Source organism: Procambarus clarkii, chromosome 82 (assembly GCF_040958095.1).
Source record: "Procambarus clarkii isolate CNS0578487 chromosome 82, FALCON_Pclarkii_2.0, whole genome shotgun sequence".
NCBI classification, from domain to species: Eukaryota; Metazoa; Arthropoda; class Malacostraca; order Decapoda; family Cambaridae; genus Procambarus; species Procambarus clarkii.
In genome coordinates, this window is record NC_091231.1 from 9,262,686 (window position 1) to 9,287,224 (window position 24,539).

The 24,539-nt window shown below is 38.4% G+C and overlaps 2 protein-coding genes across 2 annotated transcripts in view; both read right to left on the bottom strand.

Moving 5' to 3' along the window:
- LOC123764307 (uncharacterized) overlaps positions 1–24,539 on the bottom strand; it is a 275,355-nt gene that overhangs the window by 65,453 nt on the left and 185,363 nt on the right. The gene's annotated exons all lie outside the window — the stretch shown is intronic.
- LOC138358267 (H/ACA ribonucleoprotein complex subunit 2-like) lies at positions 45–11,633 on the bottom strand. The gene is made up of 7 exons (XM_069316084.1): positions 11,610–11,633; positions 9,712–9,777; positions 7,886–7,951; positions 6,974–7,039; positions 4,574–4,669; positions 2,124–2,273; positions 45–545 (listed from the first exon to the last, which is right to left on the bottom strand). The coding sequence occupies exons 2-7, from the start codon at positions 9,775–9,777 to the stop codon at positions 270–272; spliced, it is 720 nt and encodes a 239-aa protein (XP_069172185.1). The 5' UTR covers positions 11,610–11,633; the 3' UTR covers positions 45–269.

Here is a 24,539-nt window from a genome sequence, read left to right on the forward strand (position 1 = left end):
CAGACATGGACACGAGGAATAAACCGTTTTATTCAAAGAAAAAATTAAAATCAAACATTTATTGAAAAGGTTGCTTTAAGCACACATTTAATGCTGTCAAATTTAGTAATTTGTAACTACTGTATATGACAACAAATGTCACTACAGTGAAATGATTTTCAATTAAACAGGATTTTTTTTATTGGTTTCATAACTGTATAAATTTGCATGTTGCTTGATACTGCACTGGATAAAAGCATTACAGTATAATTGCTGTATACATATTATAATTAAACATTTGCAGACTGTTCCAGGAGCCTTTCACATTTTTTTCTGAAAGTTTTGATCTGGTGTTTAAGTTTAGAGCCATCCTTGGAGATGAGAACACACACCCTAGTACCTGTATCAGAAACCACATTACATGCAGCACCCAGTAATGCCATTGACTTTACATAAATGTATGGAACATTCTTTTCTTTACACAATTCTGGCATCTCTTCCACAGGTTCGTAGTATGGTCCATTTGCAGACATGATGACCAGCTCGGCATTTCCTTGGTTAAGAGCCTGAAAAATTTATATGGCATTACAAAACTGAACGTTTCTATTGCACGAGTAGTTAAGGAAGGTATTCCCAGTCCAGCACATGACATGAACAGGGAGTATGAATACTGTATAGGAAGTACAGTATAAAGACAGGATGCTTAAAGAGGAAAAGTATTAGAAAGAGGTGAGTGTATTGTAATATTCTTGTGGTAGGGGTGGCAAAAGGCTAGGAAAGTGGAGGGGGGGGGTAAATCTTCATAGTGCCAGCCTAGGGGGGCCATTTATGGCTATAAACTAAACTATCCATTGCATGCTAGATTTAATACCAAGGGAAAAATCGGTATGAAAACAGCAAAAGGTTGAAGTAGTTTACATCAAGTCCAGAATAAACCTGTGTCAGGGTAAAGAAGAAACCCTTTATGGCAACCAGAATGATTATAGTGCTTAAAACACTGCCTTAGGAAGATATCCTTGTATTGCCAATGAGGAGCCGAGACGATAGTCCCAAGGCGACTTTATGGGTATATCCGGCAAGGAAGCTTTTGAGGAAAAGGTGAATTGGCTTGGAGACCAAAAAATAATGCAATTGGGTCAATATATTATACCTCCAGGTAATGTCAAATGCATTCCCATCCTTGGAGATGAGAAAACACACCCTATATATATATATATATACATACATACATACGTACATATATATTATAAAAAAAAAAAGGCATCAACAGTTCCATAACAAAAATTATGAATAGGCTTCCAAATTGACCAGGATTTCAGTTATGTTGCAACATTTCCAATAAGGCTTCTCGACCAGGAGCACAACAGCATCAAGCCAAGGCTCAGGCCCTGACAGTGTCCCAAATCTGATTAATAATACAAGAGAAGGTGGAGGATTTTATAATGAATATAGTATCATTGGAGCTGGCTGACATGGAGTGGTAAAGGGACAGTCAAGTTCAGAAAGTTGCAAAATCATTGGACTATCAAAACTGTGTCAAATACCAAAGACAGGGATTCAGCAAGGAATTTTTGGCCAAGGAAGGTAAGCAAGAATCAAAACTAATGGCTTAAGAGATAGAAGCTGAGCTGAGAATCCTGGAGATGAATGATGGGCACATCAAAAATTAATTTGCCAGCAATCTTACAAATCTTCATCTAGATAAGGAATGACATTTGGCAGAACAAATGAACCTGTAGGTCACCATTTCTAGTCTTAATGTTTGAAGCTGATATGCACAAATTTTTCAAGGCATCACAGATGTCTTGTACGTTGAAGGAAATTAATCGTATCACTTAAAACTAAATTGTATTCCTTCTGAAGTAATTATCAAAAGAAGGCACCAAGCCAGGAAAACTAAGTAGCATATTCCTTTGGAAATATGTAATTACTCCTATATGAGGACAGTATTATTATATTTGCTAAAATATATTTTGTTATTTTTCCATTTACAGTACAACACAACCCCCACCCCCAAATCTGAATTAAAGTAAATACCAAATTTCTTAGAAATTAATTCAGTTTTCTCAGCTTTCCTGTAACACATTACACACAAATTTTAAATAACCATAAAACAAAAAAACTTACACCTCATATGTACTTACCCTGATTACTCTTTTAACGCTTGTCAGAACTTCTCTACGGCCAGCTGCTGCATTGATCAAATTCAGCAGCTTATGGTTAAATGCACTGTCAGCTAGTGGGACAGCACTTCTTTTTTTCTTTTTGGCCTTCTTTTGTGGTTGCTCACCACCCTAAAATATTAAAGATATTCAGACAGGAACTATCATATAAAACTAATTAAATAGTGTAATTATAATATGTTCTGCGAGACACTGAACAGCATAGTAAGAGTATTATCCTGATATACTAGAGCACATGGGATGGACACACATTCAGGTTATATGAACATTTGGGTTACCCAAATTGTAAGAAAAGAAATGTTTATTACTTAAGTTTTTTTTTTTAAATGCAGAACGATTTTAGGGTACAAAGTATAAAATTAAATATAAAATAATTTTTCTATAGCTTCACGGAGGCAATTTTTTAAATTGACAAAAAATTATATATAACCTTGGCCTGTCTCATCCATAATGATGAGGAGTAACAGTGCAAGGACAGTACCTTATGGGAGCATGTTATGGAGTTTGCAGAAGGCTGTTAAATACTGTGAAAACTTCTACAAAGAAAGCAGTGCATGTGCAAGAGTTAATATTAAACCACTCATTTATATTATTAACACTTTCGCGCTTTAGATTAGATATAACTCGTCGCTGTTTTTTCTTGTTTTCGTCGCTGTTTTGTATGCTCTTATAGACAATTTCATTGCGAACACAGTGATACCAAATTTAAATACGTGCGCCTTTAATTATTGTCAGGACAGTCAAAAGAGTGTACACTTTTTCGGTCTTACCGCATAGGTGCGCGAAGTGCCGAAAGCATCTGGGGTATTGTTTTTTTTTGAGCGCCGAGAGCGCGAAAGTGTTAATGTAAGTGAACTTCAGTTTTTTTTTTTTTTTATAAAGTTACCTTCATGATACAGTGAAAGCTAGAGTGAAGAGCACTTTGAAGTGTACTATATGGACTAGGGTTGTTCGCATGCACCCCACAATCAGGATGGGGTGACCCTCGGCCAGAATAGCTGGCAGCTAACTACCTATGCAGAGTCGTTACCAAGGGCACCACTTCCCTGAATGGCTTCTCACAGAAGAGCAGATGACCTGGCTGGAGGGACCCGCATGCGCATACATGACAACCCTCCTGCTCCGGGGCCTTTGAGGCGCTTCCGCTACAAATTGTATTTTCTACGTATGCTGTTGTCAAGTCACCATACCTGCCGTTTAGGCAGCCTGTTGTTCTCCCTTCAGCTCATTCTCTTTAATATGCTGTGTATTCCACACTTTGTGTGCCTTGTCTTATATAAGAAAAACAAAATACAAAAGAATTTTCCATAGTACTAACCATTTTTATTTTCACCTTAACTCCTTTCAGAGATATACCATCTAACCATTTTTATATATTTTAGTTTGTGTTGTTAGGGAACTATGTATATGTGTACTTAGGGGTACATGCCTCTCCCCATGCCTAGTGGTTGGGGGGAATGGGTGCCCTGAAGCTATATAACTCCTTCCCCCCCACTGAAGTGGTAAAAATTACTGGCTAAAGATTATGACTTAAAGATCCTTGGCTATATGACTTACATGTTTGTAGTTGTTACCCTTTCTATCTACCTCTTACTTACTTTATCTACTCTAACCCATTTTCTTTCATTCTAAACATTCCCTTCTCCTAACCACTCATCACTCCTCCCTTCCACCTCACTCATTCCCATTCCATGCATTAATTACATTCTTTCTCCATTTTTCTGATATGTTACACAGCTAAGCCACAAAAAACATAACTTGACAGCAAGGGGGAATAGAAGTCTAAGTTATCTGTATTAACCCCTGAATTGCACAGCTACTTAAAACTATCACATCAAGGTGCGTCTGGCAAAGTAATAATTAAATGAAATGGGAAAAATTGCATATGGCAAGTGGAAGTTTAAGGGTTAATTAACTAACTAGACCTTCACTATACACTTAGCAGTCCAAGTTTATTTCTTCCTAGTAATTCAGTTAATGTGTCTGTTACTACTGTCATTGAAGGAACAGGTGCAGAAAACAAAGACATTTGTCAGGAGTTACAATAACATTGTGGTTGACCACCGAGCACAACTGGGCGGTGAGGAAGGCGTGCTCAGGGAAAATGCTTATTATAATGTAATGCCAAAATATGTCATAACCTAAGCAACTCTAGCATCTACAGCACTTTTCCAGCACCTATAATGACTGCATAGACGACTTTAAAGGTAGTGCTGGTGCAATAAGTCATACTACCTGACTGTATAGTCCTGTTATAACATAGATGTTATGTTAGGTAGCTACTGAATGGGATAGCTCAAAAATATAAATTAGAATACAAGTCCAAAAAGGAAAAGTTAATTTTGTTAGTACTGTACAGTATTGTAATCAATAACGTTAATCACACAGCAACTTAAAATGTGTGTACATACAGCAACTTCCATTTCCTCCTTTTTGTCAGTGTCATTTGCAGAAGACTCTTCAGGGACCTTCGCACTATCATTCTCTGTCGACGCCGATGTTACATCCTAGAAAACAAGTAACAATGTTACAAACTAATGCTTTTATCAAAACAGATCATGTTAGAGACTGCAGCTCACTCTGCCACCAATATATAACAAAAACAATCTTTGTAGCAAGAATATTTCATAGTACAGTTCAATAAATTATCCCAACAAAATTAACTGTTTTGTAAATTGTATTGCTAAATAATGATTATTACTAGACTAATTATTTTTTGCATAGTTGTGAAAAATCACAAGTTAATTCTAACATTTATGTCTTTCATACAAATCTATATGTAGAGATGGGAGGACATGGAAAAGAAAATGGAAGAGAGGTGAAGGAGATGGAAGAGTGGGAGCTAGATGTAGTTGGTGTAGTAATAATGGCAATTTATTTAGTTTTCTCACTAATGACAATCTCCACTGAATCATTTATGCAAGGTTAATATTTTTAAATTCATACTCTCTCTAAAAATACATTGTAAACGATTCCTTAAAGGTTACATTTTTCAAATACGAAGTAAGATCAATTGTATAATAAAAAATACTCATTGTAAATTTCAACTTTCACAAAAATATTCATCTTACCTTTGAACGATTCCAGGAATCAACGCCCCGTGGCCTGGTTGGTGGTCTCCATGCGAGCAAGCCCAGAAGCAAGCTTCTGAGTCAACCCAGAAGCAACCAATTGACCACAACTACCTATGTGCTCAAATCGGAAGGGGCAGCCCCCAAAACCACCCAAGCCTCATCCCAATCAAAACCCTGCCCTGACTCTGAACCCCTCAGACGTTTGGGAACTGGGAACAGGGCGAACCATGCCCACCTGGGAAGGAATAGGGGGCCTGGACAGAACCAAGGTCGAAGTGACCAATGCCCCCAAATCAAAGTCCTTAAAACCCCCCTGCAGGACAGCTCCGGGGCCTCCAACCGGGCAACCAACCTAGCCCATTGCAAGAGGGAGAAGCAAGAATACAACCTGGTTGCTGTCTGATCCCCGAGATCATCAGATAAAGGATAAGTAAATTGAAGCACAAGTGAGGAATAAATCCCGCAAGACTCCAGGTCGTAGGTGTCCCTGACCTAACAGGCAGTACAGATGATTGTTTCCGAGGCAGGGGCGACAAACAACCTTCAACTTCGCACAAGGCAAAAATGGGCTCGGAAGAAGTATCCATAGTACGACTGAGCCCACAGTAGTTTTCCAGGGCCTGTAGGGTGAATTAACCCTACGGGAAGCCCAGGTACTCGGACTAGCTAAGCTGGTAAAACCCTGTCTGTTAGCAGGCAAACTGACCACCAGTAGCAGCCATGAAACCTTGAGGGCCACAGCGCAGAACTACCAACACAACCTAGGCTAGCCTAATCAGAAGCTAAGCAGACCACCTCTGTCGAAACAAGGCGAGAAGGCTGGAGAATGAAAAACAAAAACAAAGACACAACAAACTGGCAATTGGGAAAAATGTCGGCCGCCACTGTTGCAAGCTGCGCCAGCCGCAGTGCGCCCCACCCAGCCAAAACACTCCCCTACCCGTCAAGGCAGAAAGCCCCAAGAACCATGACACACCCCAATGGCAAAGACAACCTCAAGCAAGAAAGCCCATTGTGGGGAGTGAATCCCGAATGCCCGAGGGAAGATAGCCCTGAAATTTAAGGGTAGTACTTACAGAGCACCTAGGAAAGTAACCCTAAGTACATGCAGCTCCAGTACACTAAGATGCCTGGTCACCACACCACACACACACACTGCTGGAAAAGCCACACCAAGCAAAAATCCTACTAACACGCAGGAGTGCTAGTTGCATGAAGTTTGGGCTAGTTGCCCGAAATGCTATACGTATTAGTGGCTTTAGGTATTGTATGTACTATCTATAAATCCAACATTATGTTTGTAAATCAAGTATGTATGTACTTTTCCTGAATAAAAATTTATTTATTTATTTATTTTATATAAGTGTTGGGTGTAATTCCTTTCTAGGGGAGATATTTTGATATCTGTGAGGGCATAGACTGCACAGGGTAACCAGACAGTGGTTTGTTTTGATTTGCCTTTCTGCATCGTTCCCCAGTCAATGGCAATTAGGACATACTTTAAATAAAAGTGCTTATAGGCCATTGCTCCCTGTGTTTCTGAGGGGAGCTAGGTTCTGGCTCATGGTCCCCGGTAGGCAAAGGATTCTGATGACTGATGACCCCAAACTAATAAAGCACTGTATCAGTTCAGATAGCATCAGGGAGCCGACAGGGCTCCCCACAGTCTGTATCCCATTACAGACATGCACACAAACACAATCTATTAATAATCAACAGGTCTCATTATCAGATTACCTTTTCATCACTTTCTACTGCAACAGGTTCTGAGGAATCACAAGGCTCGCCATCTTCTTCAACCTCCTGGAAAGATCAATAAATGTGTATCTTAATACAACATTAGTACTAGAAATGAAAGGAATATTAAACCTAAATGAGTTATGTGCACTCACATTCAGCCAGATAGCCTTCTAACATTTGTTGTATCAAATTTTGATAAATTACCTGTAATTTTTGCACTATATTGGACAGTACATGAAAATTTTGTTAATTCCCTCTTCTAAAGAAACTTCATATCTTGCCACCCTCTAAAGTTACATTACTCTCTGTAGTATAATTCCATTACAATATAATATTTGCGTATAATATATAATTATAATATTAACGTAATGTAACTTCAATTACCGTGTATTAGTAAATAAGTTTGTTGAATAAATTGTTGATTGTTTCGAAGTGTCTTTTCGTCAACAATCTTTAATAAGTACTGCCCCGTTATTTTGCTTTGCTACAGTTACATCTGTGTTCTTGAATTTAACTGGCTTAAGCTTGTGGATCAAGCCCACAGCTTCAAACACTAAATACTAAATTTGGCGTGAGGACCCCTCAGTTACTCTTTAGAATTATTTATTCAGTTGAGGAGCCAGCAACCCAGTGACACGAGGTTCAATTAGTTGGACTTCAACGTTTGCTCTCGCCTACTGGGTTGGGCTGTTTACTTAATCAACCCCTCCTTCATACAATAACTCATATACTGGCACCCAGCTGAGAGCTAAGAGCCGTGCACGGGTTTGTTTATGGTACAGAAAAACCCGAAACCCCACATTCTGGCGCTCAACATTGGGCCACCGAGTGTATGTATGCACCAAAAATTTCACCTAATGGTATGCACATTGTATCTATTAACCGTGAACAATTACTTATCAGACTTACCTTCTCATCGCCATCTTCTGTCATGTGTTCTGAAGAATCACAGGGCTCTTCACCTTCATCAGCCATCTAGAAAGTTCAATAATTGTACATCTTACTCTTATACAGGGCACAAAGAAATCACATTAACATTATGAATCAATTAGAAAATTAGAAGGAACCATGAGGAGGATTCAAACCTGACACTGGGTACTCACAAGCACACACTTTAAACCACATAACCATGACATGCTCAAAAGCAGAGCAATCTGGAATTCAACCGAATCCTCGATAAAACAAAAAATAAGCTCGGTAGCATTAGAAATACGTATGCTCAAACTGCATAACTCTCAGAAATAGAAACAATTGAACTAAAGCTACAGGAATCATACAAAATCCAGGAGAGGCAAAGAGAGCAAAAGGCCATTAGTGCATTAGTGAGAGAGAGAGAAATCCAAAATATATTTTCTTTTCTCCTATGCAAATTCAAGATAAAAAAACATCTAGTAACGAACCCCTGCAAAAAGGAGATGGAACGTTCACTGATGACAACAAAGAAATGACCGAAATACTAACGAATCAGTAAGACTGTTTTCAGCGTGTCACTATACAGATTGATAATCTGTTTAGATTATCAATCTGATGATTGATAATCCAAATAAATTTATCATGGATATGATACCAACATCAAATCATATATCAGATGTTACCCAATCCCCACTGGATTTTGAAGAAGCCATAGACAGTATGCCTATGCACTCTGCACCAGGCCCTGATTCTTGGAACTCTATATTCACCAAGAACTGTAAAAAAACACTATCGCAGGCCCTTCACATTCTTTGGACAGCCTAGTTACTGCCGTTATCCCTGACATACAATACTAAAAATAGCAGAGATATCACCACTCTATAAAGAAGGAAATAAGGCAGAGGCAAAAAATTACAGACCGAGAGCCCTAACATCACGCACACATAAAAATCTTTGAAAGAGTGCTAAGTAAGATCACAAAATACATGGAATCACAGCATCTCCATAATTCTGGACAACATGGTTTGTTTCAGAACAGGGTGCTCTTGCCTATTACAGTTGCTGGACCACTAGTCGTTAGTAACAGTTGAGAGGCGGGCCGAAAGAGCAGAGCTCAACCCCCACAAGCACAACTAGGTAAACACTGACATGGCACTGAATGCAATAGCAACACCCACACTCCAGCTGGCACACACGTCTCTAAATTGTCAAACTAGTAGTTATGTAGTTTGACATCATGCCAAACATCAAAACAAACCCTTGAAATATTTTATAGTCCAACTTTCATTTGGACACACATTACATACACTGGTATAAAGATACAAAATATATTTGGTCACTTAAACATTAATGACATTATATTTATAAATACATTATAAATTATAAATGTCTTTATATTTATAAATGACAGTAATTATACTACTTCATTTACAAAGTTAGGACACATTATTAATACAGGTATGCAGTATGCAGGTTCCAATCCTCCTCATGACTCCTACTGATTTTCTCTAATACAAATTTTATCACTGCACAAATATTATTAATTCTAATACAGTATTATAAATATTAATACAATATTAATACCTGTAATACAAATAAAGTATTACTGCACTAAAATGGAAAATGTGCAATGGGATAACTTGCTAAACAAAAATTAACGAGTCACTGATATAAATACTGTAGCTCAAATGTCATGTTTATGACAGTTATTCAGTTTGAATGATTAGCAAAACCTACACAAATATATAACAACATTCTGAACAAGATGAATAAAAGCTACACATCTACTTAAAACAAACAAGCCTCATTACTTATCAGATTACCTTCTCATCAGTGTCTTCCAACACTTGCTCCGAAGAATCGCAAGGTTCACTGTCTTTATCAGCCATCTGGAAAGATAAATAATGTTATATCTTGCTTCAATACTTGACCAGACAGATTTGTATCTAACTTTCTGCAACAAATGAAGTTCAATTACATCCAAAGTATACAGTATTGCAATTTGCTACTGTATTTAACACAAACATTATTATGCATTTAACTTTGCAAAGAATTAACATACATTTGTGTACATTTTAATGCCAATTTTTTTCAAAACTGAATTCAGGTCTATCTTTAGATAAGCATGGGCTTGCATAAGCATAAAGTTGCATAAGCAACCCCACAACAAGCCGAGTAACTCCTGAGCACTTACTCACCTCACTGCTAGGCAAACAGGTGGCCTTAGGTGAAAGGAAATTTGCCCAACCATTTCTCTCTCTCTCAGGATTAGAACCCAGAATTCTCGATTATGTGTCGAGAATGAACTAGACTGTACTACGGAGACCCTTTTTATTTGTACTGTATATTTATATAATGTATATACATACACAGGCTTCTTGTCCCCCAACAAAACAAATTATTTAATTATTACCTGCATAGCAATAATATCACACTGGTGAAAAACTAAAAAAGCAAACCATTTTGGTTTAGTAACAAAATTCATTACAAGGACAAAGTTCAGTATGATAATTTTATACTGTGCCACCACTTAAAAGGAAAGTTCATACTACACCACACAGATAGTACACATGATTATAGAGAAGCTTCATTGGATAAAAGTAACAAGTAAATACTCAACAACCCACACTTGGGTGGTCAATGTCTTTGCATGCATCATAACTATGGCCACAAGCATAGATTGGTTAATATCTCCTTTAGTATTACATCAACAAGCTGTATCATATATTTATTTATAGATCACCATTTTCTCTCATATATTTTCCTAAACTATGTGTTTTTTTTGAGATTTGAGATATATGCAAGAGTTGTTACATTCTTGTACAGCCACTAGTACGCGTAGCGTTTCAGGCAGGTCCCTGGAATACGATCCCCTACCGCGAAGAATCATTTTTTCATCCAAGTACTGTACACATTTTACTGTTGCGTTAAACAGAGGCTACAGTTAAGGAATTGCGCCCAGTAAATCCTCCCCGGCCAGGATACGAACCCATGACATAGCGCTCGTGGAACGCCAGGCGAGTGTCTTACCACTACACCACGGAGACTGTAAACAACAGTCTCACTCGACAGCAAGGGAAGCAATAACCAGGGAGCCCGGGACCAACAGTTTCACAGCATTCTGGTTCAGAGGTACAGTAACATCATCAAAATTACGATGCCAGTGCACAGCAACCCCAAACATCTCCACTTTTAAATTATTCATGCACTTGTAGGTTAGGCTTAGTTTTTCTAGGGTAGAGTACATTTGTTTAGATCAAAGAAATAATGGGTAGCCAACTCAACGCAGCCACTTTTCACTCACTCAGAATGTTAACATTTTCTTAAAACAAAAGTTAGTAGATATGTTTAGTGCATTGGTCCTCGTTAGTGGTGATATCTGTGCTTTCCTTCACATATATTTCCAACTTTATTGCTGTCTATAGTAGACCGCTGAGGATTCGATGTGTGTTTGGCTCATTGAGACTTCACTAGTCAAGAGTGACGCAGGGTCACCTATCCAGTGCTAACTTAACCTAACTGACCGTGCAGGGTGCACCACATCAACCACTAACCCGCGTTAACCTCAAGGTTCAAAACACCCTTTATAAGGGAGGGTGAACATAGAGTACAATAGACCAAACACCATGTGCCAGGCCCCAGGGCCGCACACATACACCACTGCCACTGTGTAAACATTATGAACCTACACTAGCTGGCTCCACGATCAATGTACCAATACCTGTTTCACAAGAGCACCAACACTGCCACAGTTCTTACAGTTCCCCAAGAAGCAGCAGCAGCAGTTACACACACACCAGTAAGCTTACCGCAGTAAGGAGAGAGCAGACGCAGGTAGTAAGAAGGTTTAAACAGCGGTGTGTGTGTGTGTGTGTGTAGTAGCGAGGGGTCGGGCGGGTTGTGGCCGCCTCCCTCCACGCTCACACTCCCACCAATAAATAAATAAACAAATAAATTTTTATTCGGGTAAGGTACATACATACAAGGTAAGATACAAAAGTTGATGGATTTATAGATAGAGCTAGTACATGCAATGCCTAAAGCCACTATTACGCAAAGCGTTTCGGGCAATAACAACACTAATCTCCCATATATCTCACAACATATCATAACTCTATCAAAAATGTATTTTTTTCGTTATATAATCGATGCCACTTTGGTGTTATGTAGTGAAATTATATATATATTCCTGTCAATATATTTTGATCTGTTTTTTAACCGTCCGCCTGTCCCGGACGCGCCACTCCGTCTCCCAAGGGTATACTTATGCACCGTCCTCAACTCTTATAAACTCATTTGATACGTTATAGCTTGTTATTCCCGTTCAGAGATTATCATGACTTAATTTGTTTCCCACCAGATGCGCAATTTCACAATATTGATGAAATTTGGCGCCATTTCCAGCGGATGACACGCGGTGGGCAGCCGACGCCGTTGCTGAGCCCCCCCCCCCATCACCCCGGGAACACTCAAAGAATGATAACTCATTTCCTATGGTACAGCCAGCCTGTGTATATATTTACGATAGGTTCATATTGAATTTCCTCCGCAGATCCCCAGTACCAGCTATTGATACTGGTAATGGCTCCAAAGGGCCTCCACTTACGGGCTATTCATGCCCGTGCCACCTTTTGGGTGGCTTAATCTTTATCAATCATCGAGATCTCTAGACACCAGGCCCAGACACACTTCAAGATGTTTACACAACCAAAGATTACATTCACTCCAAACTCATGCCCGTGACATCTCTTGTGGTGCATTAATCTTCATCAGTCAATAGAGATCCTCCCCCCCCCACCCCCAAGGTCGAACTACTGACTTTTCTCAGCATACAACAAGCTGAATAACTCCCGGAGTACCTATTTACTGCTAGGTGAACAGGTGCATTAGATGGAATGTGCCCAACATTTCTGTCCCGTTCGGGTCGAGAACGAAATGAAAATTAAAGCCTTCTGCATTACACTAGGGTATTCAATAACGAGGCAAATGAACATAGGCATCAGGTGAAAGGAGTCGTTACCCAAGCGTTTTTGTCCTGCTGCAGCAATGATATCGGGATCTTTCGCCCGTGACTGCACTGAGGTCCATGTGGGGGCACAGCCAAACATGTCCACAAAGAGTTAACCATGACATGCACCTGGGGCTGAAGGCTTAACTGAAAAGTGACACCCAGTGAGCTCAGTATCAAAGCAACGCTGAATCATCACCATTGAATTTACGTTGATTAAATATCACCGAACCAATACCACTCTTAGATATCGTGCCCACTGGTTAGTTCCTTTTTTAAATCTTGCTTTCTTTTAATTCGATTGCACTGCAATCGATTTAAAGAAAAAATCATTGCTGACTTGATTGCACAAGATTTTGCTCAACAGTCGTTCTTTACTTCAAGCTTGGCACCAACTTGTGTTCTTGCAGTACAATGCAAGGGAATCCAAAACAATGAATGACTGTCATTATGCATCCACATACACCTATATCTTTTTTCACTAACTTGATCGAATTTGATTGCAAGCTGGAGCTAGTAACGAAGAAAGTAATTATCAAAAGAAGGCACCAAGCCGGGAAGGCTATGTAGCACAAGTATCGAACAAGGGAGTTAATTTAGTAGTCTTCTGCAGTTTATTTTGCTAACTAATTTCCCCTCAGCTTTGCTCTCAATCTGGATAGTGTGATTAGAATCTATTTGAATAGTAGTTTTTCAAAATGATATTTAGCTTTACTTACTAATGCCGTGATTCCGTTTGTTAGTACAGTGATAAGCCAAATTTGGACCAAGTTCAGTGCTTGGCGAGTAGTTAAGGAGGTCTCGAGTTCGCGGAAATAAAGGTTGTCAACAAATAGTACCGGGGTATTGACTTAAAAGTGTTGCATGACATTTGGTAGGTCATCTATATCTATATAGAGAATGTCTGTTCAAGATTGGTAGGAAGATGCTAGTGGCTAGCCTCACCAAACTATGTAGTGACTGGAGACGACCAGGGATGGTAATAGGTGGGTCAGGGTCGAGCCAAATGAATGAAATGGCAAATGATACTAAATTACAATCTTGATACAGAAGACTCCACACTTAGAATCTACAATATTATTTTGTACATCATTAAATGGAAAACAATTTTAGTGGAAATGGTTACAGGGATGAAGAGAAAAGGTTGTAGAGGTGGTGAAAGATATGGAATGTAGTAAGAGTAGGGAAGATGAAGGGTAGGGAATGAAAGAGAGGAGTGGTGGTGAAGGGAAGTTTGTAGACAGGAAACTTGGGGTAACCTGCTCGGGTAGCAGTGATGGTTACAGAGATGAAGATAGTATTGATGATGGTTACATTAATGAGGACAGTAGTATGTTGTATAGTAAGGATGGTTACAATAATTTGTAATTTTAGTGAAGATATAGTTATGATAGTTGTGAATAGTGATAGTACTAATGATGAAATACAGTACTGTACAGCAATTATAAAATCCTTAACCTAATTACTTGGGCATGTTTATTTTTATACAAAGATTATTTGTAGTTACTTAAAAAAGGCACCAAGCCAGGAAGAATATTTTAACACCTTTTGTGCTGCAAGATATTCAAGGTCCTAAATATCATTAAGGATACCAATACGAAGGTTGGACGTAATTGAATGGGTTGTCTCCACCTTAATGCAGGGATATCAAACCACAATAATGGTAAGAGGACTGCATTCAAAGTTAATAGTTTCAGTATCACTGATTTTTTGTTATGCCTAAATTAGTCGACTCACTGCCACCAGTAAAGATTAAGCAAACTAGATTAGATGTACTGTCATTGAAAAGGAGAATAGAAATCCCCCCCCCCAGTAGAAAAGTAATTTTACAAGTTGCTAAAAAAAAAAAGCATCGGGTCTGCAAAAAAAAAAGATTATAATCTTTGCATTTTATTAACAAATTAGATGAAAATCAAAAAACAATAACCAATATTTTCAACATACAGTACTTGTTTTCAAATTAGCTTATACATTTTTAATTTAATAAATGATAAATAACAATATTAGAGCATATATTATATATCATTCATATATATATCATATAGTATATATCATTCCGCTTTGACAAAAAAAGGTATAAACTAATACTAGTACAGTACATGGAAATTAATTTGCAAGATGATAGTTCATTCAAAATATTGCAGAAACTTAAATTATACACACACATTCATAACCTAAACAAGTAGTTTCTCAATTTCTTGATGCATAATTGTGATTTGGGGTTTAAGTTGCGAGCCCTCATTTGATAAAATGGCACATGCCATGACAGCACGTGACACACCACAAGCACGACCGAGGGCTGTCTTAGATCTTACAAAAACATATGGAACATTCTTGTCTTCACACAACAATGGTAAATGTAGCAAAATTTCAAGGGGCTCTGCATCTGCTGCCATTATGATCATTTCGGCAATACCTCGGTTGAGAGCCTGAAGAAAGAAAAGGTAATTACATTTATTAGTACAAATGACTACAGATGCAAATATATGCTAAAGATTGTGTTTTCAAGTGGCTAAAGTCATACATTCAGGCCAACTTTCTGCAAGTTATGTTTAAGATCTAGCATGAAAATTCACTACATGCATGAATACGGTGACAAAAAATAGGATACTTGAAAAGTAATAAAACAAAACTTTTGAAGGATGCCAAGGCAACTGGTTAAGTAAACCAAAATGTTTTAAGTCATTAAATATGAAGCAAATACTGTATATTTACATTTACTTTTATATTATTAGAACTATGCATTTACAAATAATATGCAAGTGGTACAATTATAATTTAAATTTAGCGTTATAATTTGGAAGCTTGGAAACCACTGCCTTTTGGGTATACTGAAACTAAAAGAAAATCATGTAAAAACCATCATATATCCCAGTATATTACATATTTTATCACATTTCAGCATCCCTAGGACTGAAAACATTCAAACTAAAGACAAGACTACCTATTACTATCTTCAGGAAAATCTACTAGCGTCAACTATTATGTGCACCAGTCTATAAAGTGCTCCACAACAATCAGCACACTATATAGTGACTCAGTATGTCAAGAAATGCGTTTCACACGCCTTCAGGTAAACTACAAAAATGCTAAGCACAACATTCCATCAAATAACTTCTGTATTAAAGGTTTCCTGGTCTTCCTTGAACCATTTTGTCAGCATTTGCCAATGCAATGTTTGTATTTATTGCCATTAAAAATGTGTAGATCATTAGCAACAGTATTTTACACTTAGTTTCATAAAAATATAAAACAATCAGATTAATTAAATACAAGTTACTGAAAATTATATGCAAAATAAATTATATAATTTAAAGGGATATTGTTCAATTTATGATGCTGTATTTTTGACAGGAAAATTCAAATTTCACTATTTTCAAGTTTTTCTTGCATTTCTATGCTAGCTTTAATCAAATTATGAAATTTTCACATTGTAAAGCCTGCTGATATGGGCACAAAGTTTAAAATTTATTTTTTGAAAGTTATTATTATGCAATATATTTTGTATACAAAATTTTGTTTATAAAACATGCATGAATATTAATATTTCTTTCATATACTATAACTTTTTGATTTTATTTTCAATGATACCAAGAAATGCTCTTGTAGTTATATTTGTTCAGTTTACATTTTTTCTAACTGTTAATAGTAACCATGCTTAGGTTTTAAAGGCTAAATGTCACAGAATATAACTGAAAATGCAAGCCTGGTTCAATGGCCTTAACAGTGAAGGGCAGGTTTAAAGTAAAGTATTGAATACAATTAATACTTAATTTAAGAACAAATCGTGAACTCTACATGCCTTTGTCGCTTCATTAGCGCCCTTCTTAAGTTGCTGGTAGTTTGACGCCTGATGCACCAAATTTAGAAGCTTTTGTGTTAATGTGGCTTCGGCCAAAGGAAAGGCCTTTGGATTCACCTCACCATCACCCTAAAATATCAAACCAGTAATTAAGTAAATAAAAAAACAGGTAAAGTGAAGGTAAACAGTATAAATAACAAATTTTGCTTTATTTTATTAGTTAACTGTGGATATCTACTGAAATACAATTGAGAAAATAAAGGACAAGATATCAATCCACATTAGATTAGGCCTATACCAATCCATTGTTACCAGAGCTGGTCAAGTGTAACATTGTTACTCTTGACCAGCATTACTCAACTGGGGTTCCACAGAACCTGAAGGTAACTAGAGGGTTCCACAAGTGATAAATAGGCCTGGGGGCCTACCTGGAGAGGGTTTCAGGAGTTCTACTCCCATGAGCCAGGCCTGAGGCCAGGCTCGACTTGCCAATTCTAATCATATGCAAATTCAAGTTTTTCTTAATATTTCTAATTTAACCAGTATCAAGAGCCAAGACAGAAATCATCTCCACAGTATCTTGCTTAGGAACAGGAAAAGGCAGGACACCCTTGTCAAACAAATTGCAAATAGTATTGTGCTGATAGACTGCTGAGCACATCCCAAAGACATTGGTGAAGGGGGGGAACAAAATCCACCAAAAACCTTGAGACACCACTAAGTGCTTAGGCATCCCAAGACCAAGAATGTCAAAAAGCATTTAAATGTCCTCCACCACACCATCAACAGGCACACTATAAAAGGACTGGGAGAAGGAACCCCACCAAACATGGGTAAGCATCAAGAATGTCCCCAGCAGCAAAGATGAAGGAAAAACCACATGCGCATCGACAACTGGAATGCCAAAACTGCTACTTCAGCCAGGAATCCAAGAGACAGACATTTGACTGTGGAGAGTATAAACCCGAACCTGAAGCCACACCCAACACATGGGAAGCTGCATACAAGTTTATTGCTGCATCCCACAGGAATGGAGTGAACATCAACCATAAGCTGTGGAAGTAAACCTCAAGGCAGATAAAAAGTGTCGCCAAAGAGCAGATTGATTCTCAACTGCCCTAAGAGGACCTCTTGCACTACACAGCAGACCCTCCATCAACCAGGTGCACCTGGACAGGGAGCTTTTAAGCCACACCCCCACAAGGAAGGGTAGGCACAAACAAACAAGTAAGAGGGGGCTCCGTCAAGGTTGAATGACAAGGTAGCGGTAACGCATCAAGTGGTTATTCATAAAGCCATGTGAGAAAGATCATTACCAACAGAACAGAAACTGAAAAAAATGCAAAAGAATGCATGTCAAGCAATCTTGTCTGTCATTGTGAAGACTGATACAGATGCTACACCAGAATAATTGCAACCTGCCTCCCTATAAGTGGCGGTACAATAGGCTACCTGAAGGGCGAGAGAACCTCAAACCATCAAGATGCTTGTTAAAAATTGAGAGTTGTCTGGCAGTCTGGCCTGGGTTCAAGTTTCCTTAGGAATTGCTTGATCTGCAAAGCTGTCATCATAGCTAATAAGCACACAAAGCTTTTTTTTTTTTTCCAGTGACGGCAAAAATAAGAGGACTGAAGTTAACAAACGGAATGCACTAGGAAGTGATTTGACAGAGGCAGCCTCCATACACAGTTTCAAATGTAGATATGAGAGCCCAGTAGGCTACGGAACCTGTACACCAGTTGATTAAGACCAAAGCTCAACCCCCCCCACAGACACAATCAAGTGACAATTTGATACATACAGCAAAGCTGATACACTAACTCCAGCTGAAACTTTTTGAATTCTCTCTTTGAAACTTCCATTGTTGTTGTTCAGGTTCAAATTCCAACCTCTTAACAAGCAAAGCCTTTGAAAACAAAAATATATGAGAGCAAGGGCTGGGAACCAGGGCTGAACTACTCACATGAGAGCCAGAAGAATACACAGGCCTCCAACCAGCCATGAAAAAAATATTAACTGGAACCATGTGCAATTTCATTATTTATGTACTACTAGATTGCATTAACCTGCTGAGTACCTAATTGAAGACCTCTTTCTTCCAGCAATATACTGTATAATATACAATATACTCTTACCTCTGCTGGTAAAGGTTTCAATTAGTTATGAATCTGATCACCAGTGAATGTAACCTCGACTCATTAATAACAGATATACAGTGGTACCTCGGAATGCGAGTGTCCCTGTATGCGAGTTTTTCGGAAGACGAGCAGGATTTACTCCAAAAATATGTCTCGGAAGGCGAGGGTTACCTCGGGACGCGAGTTTGTTGATACGTGTACAGGCCGACTGGCGCGTGGTGGCATGGCGATCGCGCCTTAGTTTACCAGTGTCTCGTGTCCAGTGACTATCCCACCTGAATTCTTCACAAGGATTTACAGTTTTTTATCGTTTTTTTGGCCATTTGAGCATAAAAGTTGTCATTATATATCTTGCCATGGGTCTCAAGAAAGCCATTGGTAAGGTTCAACCTAAGAAAATAGCAGTGAGTAGAGGCAGTAGAGGATGTCCCTTCTTGATTAAGAAAATGTGTGAAGTATGGGAAGAACTGCAAAGTTTTGTTGAAAACACTCACCCAGATAAAGCTGTAGCAGGCCGTTGCATTGACCTTTTAAATGATAATGTGATGTCCTACTACAGACAAGTGTTAAAATGTAGGGAAAAACAAGTGTCATTAGACAAATTCTTAGTAAAACAAGCAAGTCCTAGTGGTATGCAGGCAAAATGTGCCAGAGTGTGCATACCAGTGAAGTCCTCACTGCCTGATGTGATAATGGAAGGGGACTCCCCTTCCAAACAGTAACTCCTCTCTTCCTCCCACCTCCTCACCATCTTCCATACGCCTACAGCATTCAACAGCAAGGTAAGTAATAACTTGAACATAGTTTTGTAGGTTTATTTAGATGAATTAGGTATAAAAATTTAGTTTGATGTGGGGTTTTTGGGGTAGTCAGGAACGGATTAATTCATTTCCCTATATTTCTTATGGGAAAATTAGCTTCGGAATGCGAGTTTTCGGAATACGAGGCGTCTCCAGGAACCAATTAAACTCTTAAACTGAGGTATGCCTGTACATCCTAATACAAAAGTACTGTATTTAAGTTTTAAATTAATACAATTTAAGACTTCATGTCATCTGGAACAAGGACAGTTTTGATAGAAAACAGCAAATTATGCAACACCTCTCCTCCCCCTTAACCACAAGAGGCATCATTCGATACAAGCAGACGCAGGATAAATAAGCAAAACACATCAGTGCTCCTGTTTGGGACAAGCACACTACCTAGCCGTGCTAGAAGGTCGTAACCACGTCAACTCCCTGGTTACGACCTTCTAGCACGGATAAGTCAGTGAGCAACTCTTGCAGCATGTATATTTTCTTAATAAATTTGGAAGATCATGTGCTTGAGTTTTAAAATGCCTGAAATTTTAACAATTTTGCAAATTTTTATAACCTGCAAAAAGATGTTAAGGATTTTAATATTAAGTGAAGCCAAATTAAAAAATTTAATAAATAAATGATGCAACTGTGAGGAGCATGACAAAAATAAATGCAAGACAGCACACTGCATTAAACATGGTGAGAGGTCCATAGAATTACCAAAATCCCCTTTTGAATTACATAAATAAAGTCCAGATGAAATCAGTTACTGTACTGTAATACTGTACTGGTAAGTAATGTAGCATTAATGTTTAAGACTTTTTTAAATTAAATAAGAGCAAAAATGTGGCATATATATATATATCAAACAAAATTGTCAATGCAGACATACTGTCTATTACCGCTGATGTCATGGAGCACCTATTTTCATCTTACTTCGTTTATATTCACGAAAAGAATGTGAAAAACATTCTACATGTGTTAAAAGTAATACAGCAGCAGCTTTCATTTGGAATTTGTTTACATACCATAATAATAATTCTATTTACCCAAAGGAGAGTTGATAAGCTGAAGCAAACATTAGGGTAAGAGTGCAAAGTTTTAGAAGAAAATATAAAATGAACTACACCATATACATATACTGTACTGTACTCTTGACTGCTTGAAGGTTGTTAAGTATCCCAAAACACCTTGCAATTCACCCCTCTAATGTTCAAGTTGCTGCTGCTTCCCTTGATATCCACGATATCTGGATATCGTGTGTATGTGTGTGTATATATAATTTTTTTTTCTGTTTTTTTTTTTTGTATACAAGAGTTAACAGTTTATAATGCTACTAGCACACAGCATTTTGAGAAGGTTCCTATCATTGTCCTGGCGGGTGACTCGCATTGCGCCAGAATGTAGGCCGAGCATTGCCAATGTGAGCTGCAGTGTCAACTGAACGGTGTCAGAGTTAAGTGGTTAAAGCCTACCTAACCTAACCCAGCTTAGCCCAAACTAACAACTTTATTTAACTGAACCCAGCCTTGCCTAACAATAAGATTTTAAAACACACCTAACCTAACTCGGCACAATCCAAGCCGACATAACCTATCCCAGCCTAACCCAACAATAAGCAAATTTAACAATTAGGATCACTAACATATATATATTTTTGAAATAAAGTTATTATTATTGTTACAATATTATAAAGAGCTTTGTAAATAAGCTCAAGTACTAGTTGACAGTATCCAATCTATAACATATCACAATCCTTTTCATAGATAAGGATTTATTATTCAGACAACTTACAACTTAGCCATAAGAAAGCAATGTAATAGCATTTTTAGAATTTATTTATTACATTTATAACATGCCTAGCATTTCAGGTAAGTCCTTAATCCTAATATTCCCTGGAATACAACCCTGCCAAATTGTTTAACAACCTGATACTCCTTTCACTGTTGGGTAAGCAGAGGATACAGTTAAGGATTTGCACTCGGTAAATACTCCCTGGCCAGGATACGAACCCAGGCTAAAGCGCTTGCGAAACGCCAAGCGAGCGTCTTATCACTACGCCACAGGGACTGCCCGAGCATTATTTTGTTAAGACATTTTTAATACGGTACCACTTAAGGCTTATCGAGATTACCCTATCAATGACATGAACACAGATCACATTTATCTGAATTTACCCGAGAGCCACCATCTCTCTAGTGGCCTCAGAAGAGGACAGAAAGCCGACGACTGGTGAAAGCATTGGTCACCCCCCATTTTTCCCGATTTTATCGAGGTTGATCTTGAATTTCAGCAATGTTTTGGCATTTATGGCTTATTACCTCAAAGATTTTTAGTTGCATTAAAACCTAACTAAAACAATAATCCAGCATACTGTCACTACAGGATGCAACCCACAAGAGATGCAAACCAACAGCATTAACCACTGTGTTACAGCTCACTTATATTACCAAGTTCACTCATGGTACACAGACACATTCGACAAGGCTACTAATGACAGCAATCTGGGCAAAATTATGTAAACTTCAATACAGTACTATTCAATATAAGCCTACTAGACATTCTTAATATTTTCATGCATCATACCATACTTGGGCGCTTCTTGCCAAGCTCGTTATGCACTTGAAAATGTTGCGTATATATTGTCAGGTTGGGGATTTAAAAGCCACTAGCAGACATGAAATCAAAATCAAAATGTTAATTCAGGTAAAAGACGAGTTACAAACACAATGTTGGACATGTTTATGAAGTGACTTATACTCGACTCCTACACACTATGATGTCAAAACTCATGTATAGCAACTGACCTAAAATGATAACCAAAACAAGAAATGGTGTTAAAATTAGAAGTGACGGAGTGAAGTGTTTGAGAGGGAAATGCCCGTCGGCATCTTGGTACCGCGTGTGCGGCGGCACCCTGGCATGGGCTGCCTCTATACACCACTTAATTTCAACCACTACCAATTACTGCCTCGGAGAAAATACCCGACAAACTTACACGTCAACCCATTAGTTCCAAAAAGCATCCCTAAAGCAAGTAAATAATAACCAGAATTTATTTTTCCCGCGTAGCGTGGGGTGACTAGGAGCAGAGGCTGGGTGTGCACAGGTGCTGGGGGCCTCAACGAGCACAAGCACACAGCAGGTGAACACGTACTAACAAGCCTACCATTGTTAAGAGGCGATGGGTCGTGGAGCAGGGAAGCAGGAGAGGATGTGTGGAGCAGCAGCAGCAGCAGCAGTGGTCGCGTCCTGTTCCTCACGTGGCGCCTCCACTACCCCCCTCCCTCGCAGGGTTGCCAGGTCTAAATTGCTGAAAGTAGCGAGCTGACGGGCTAAAGGTAGCGAATTGGCAATAAGAGTAGCCCAATCTTTTTTAGTGAATGATATGGGTTTCAAAGTAATATATTTTGATATATAGAGTACACTACACGATGTTAATTGTTTTATTACTATCACTTGTTCCCTTGTAACTTGTAACTCACTTGTAACACTTATGTGCTGTGCTTCCTATTTTAACCTGCTATGTTAAATGGGATTCTTGTATTGTGATTTGTGTATTTGTACTCACTGAATTTGTGCGCCCCTTGAGGGACTTGAAGTAGAGGGGAGTAGAAATAGCTTAAGCTACTCTATCCCTTTGAGATGTATTTTTTTATTGTCTCAATAAACATACTTGAACTTGAAGTGGACTTTAATGTTTTTTCGGCAGCTTTATTTCCTTAGTTTCCGAGCTGTTTTCTTGACCGTGTATGTTGTAATAAACTATTCCTATATTTACAGTCGCTTCTTCCTGTGAAGATTATTAAACAATGGTGATTATAAGAGCGTGGAAGTTCAGCCTGGCCAGGGCCGCCAGCAGCCCTTGGGCCCGCCCCGGCAGCACCCAGTCTTTAATTTGGCACCTTTGTGGCACCTTTGTGAGGCCTTGGTATAAGCCTAACATGTATATATACACTGGCTGCCTGTCCCCCTACACAATGATTTATTATCACTTATTTTATCATTTAATTTAAATATTAAATAAAATAATTTATTTAATTATTATAGTAAGTATTTAATAATTTAATAATAAGTAGTAAGTACATAAAAATGATTAAAAAGTACAGTTTAGTCATAGGAGATTCCTAGATTGGAATTCACTACTAAATTTCAATATATCCAAGTATTTTTAGTGTGAAATGCTGTTATTATATGCATAAATTGTTGTTTTAATAATATTACGCTTAACCACTTGGGCTGGACGGTAGAGCGACGGTCTCGTTTCCTACAGGTCCGCGTTCAATCCCCGACCGCCCACGAGGTTGGGCACCATTCCTTTCCCCCGTTCCATCCCAAATCAGTATCCTGATCCCTTCCGAGTGCTATATAGTCGTAATGGCTTGGCGCTTTCACTTGATAGTTCCCCCACCCCCCTGAATAATATTACGAGAGCAGTATTTACGGGCTATTCATGCCCATGCCACCTCTTGGGTGGCTTAATCTTCATCAATCGAGAGCAGTGCGTCCTAACCAGACGTTATATGATGATATCCTGAATAGTTGATAAATAAAAGTAATTGCGGAACTCCAGTTATCTAATACTTATCATAAATGGTATAAAACCTTATCATAAGCCAAGGGATTTGTAGATCAGTGTGTAAAGGGAATTCGGAAGTAATAATAACACAGCTGATGCCATCTGTCGGCAGAAGAGAACACTATCAACTGGCTGGTCAATAGTGGCCATAAGATACAGCTTACGCCATCTGTTGACATCAAATTACACTTATAACAAATTATCCTGCAAAATACAACTAACGCCATCTCTGTTTTTTCCAACGCACTATAAATAGCCAAACAGCAACCCATAAGGTGGGTTGTAGTGCTCGGGTAAGAGGTTCCAAGCTCCGCCCACAAATGG

What these genes read in the sequence shown, in the direction of transcription:
- LOC138358267 (XM_069316084.1), bottom strand. Translation starts at nt 9,777, where the DNA reads ATGGCTGATAAAGACAGTGAACCTTGCGATTCTTCGGAGCAAGTGTTG. An exon ending in TGGAAGACACTGATGAGAAG is followed by an intron (nt 7,952 to 9,711) that starts GTAATCTGATAA and finishes TGAACTTTCTAG; the next exon opens with ATGGCTGATGAAGGTGAAGA. An exon ending in AGGAGGAAATGGAAGTTGCT is followed by an intron (nt 2,274 to 4,573) that starts GTATGTACACAC and finishes TTAATATTTTAG; the next exon opens with GGTGGTGAGCAACCACAAAA.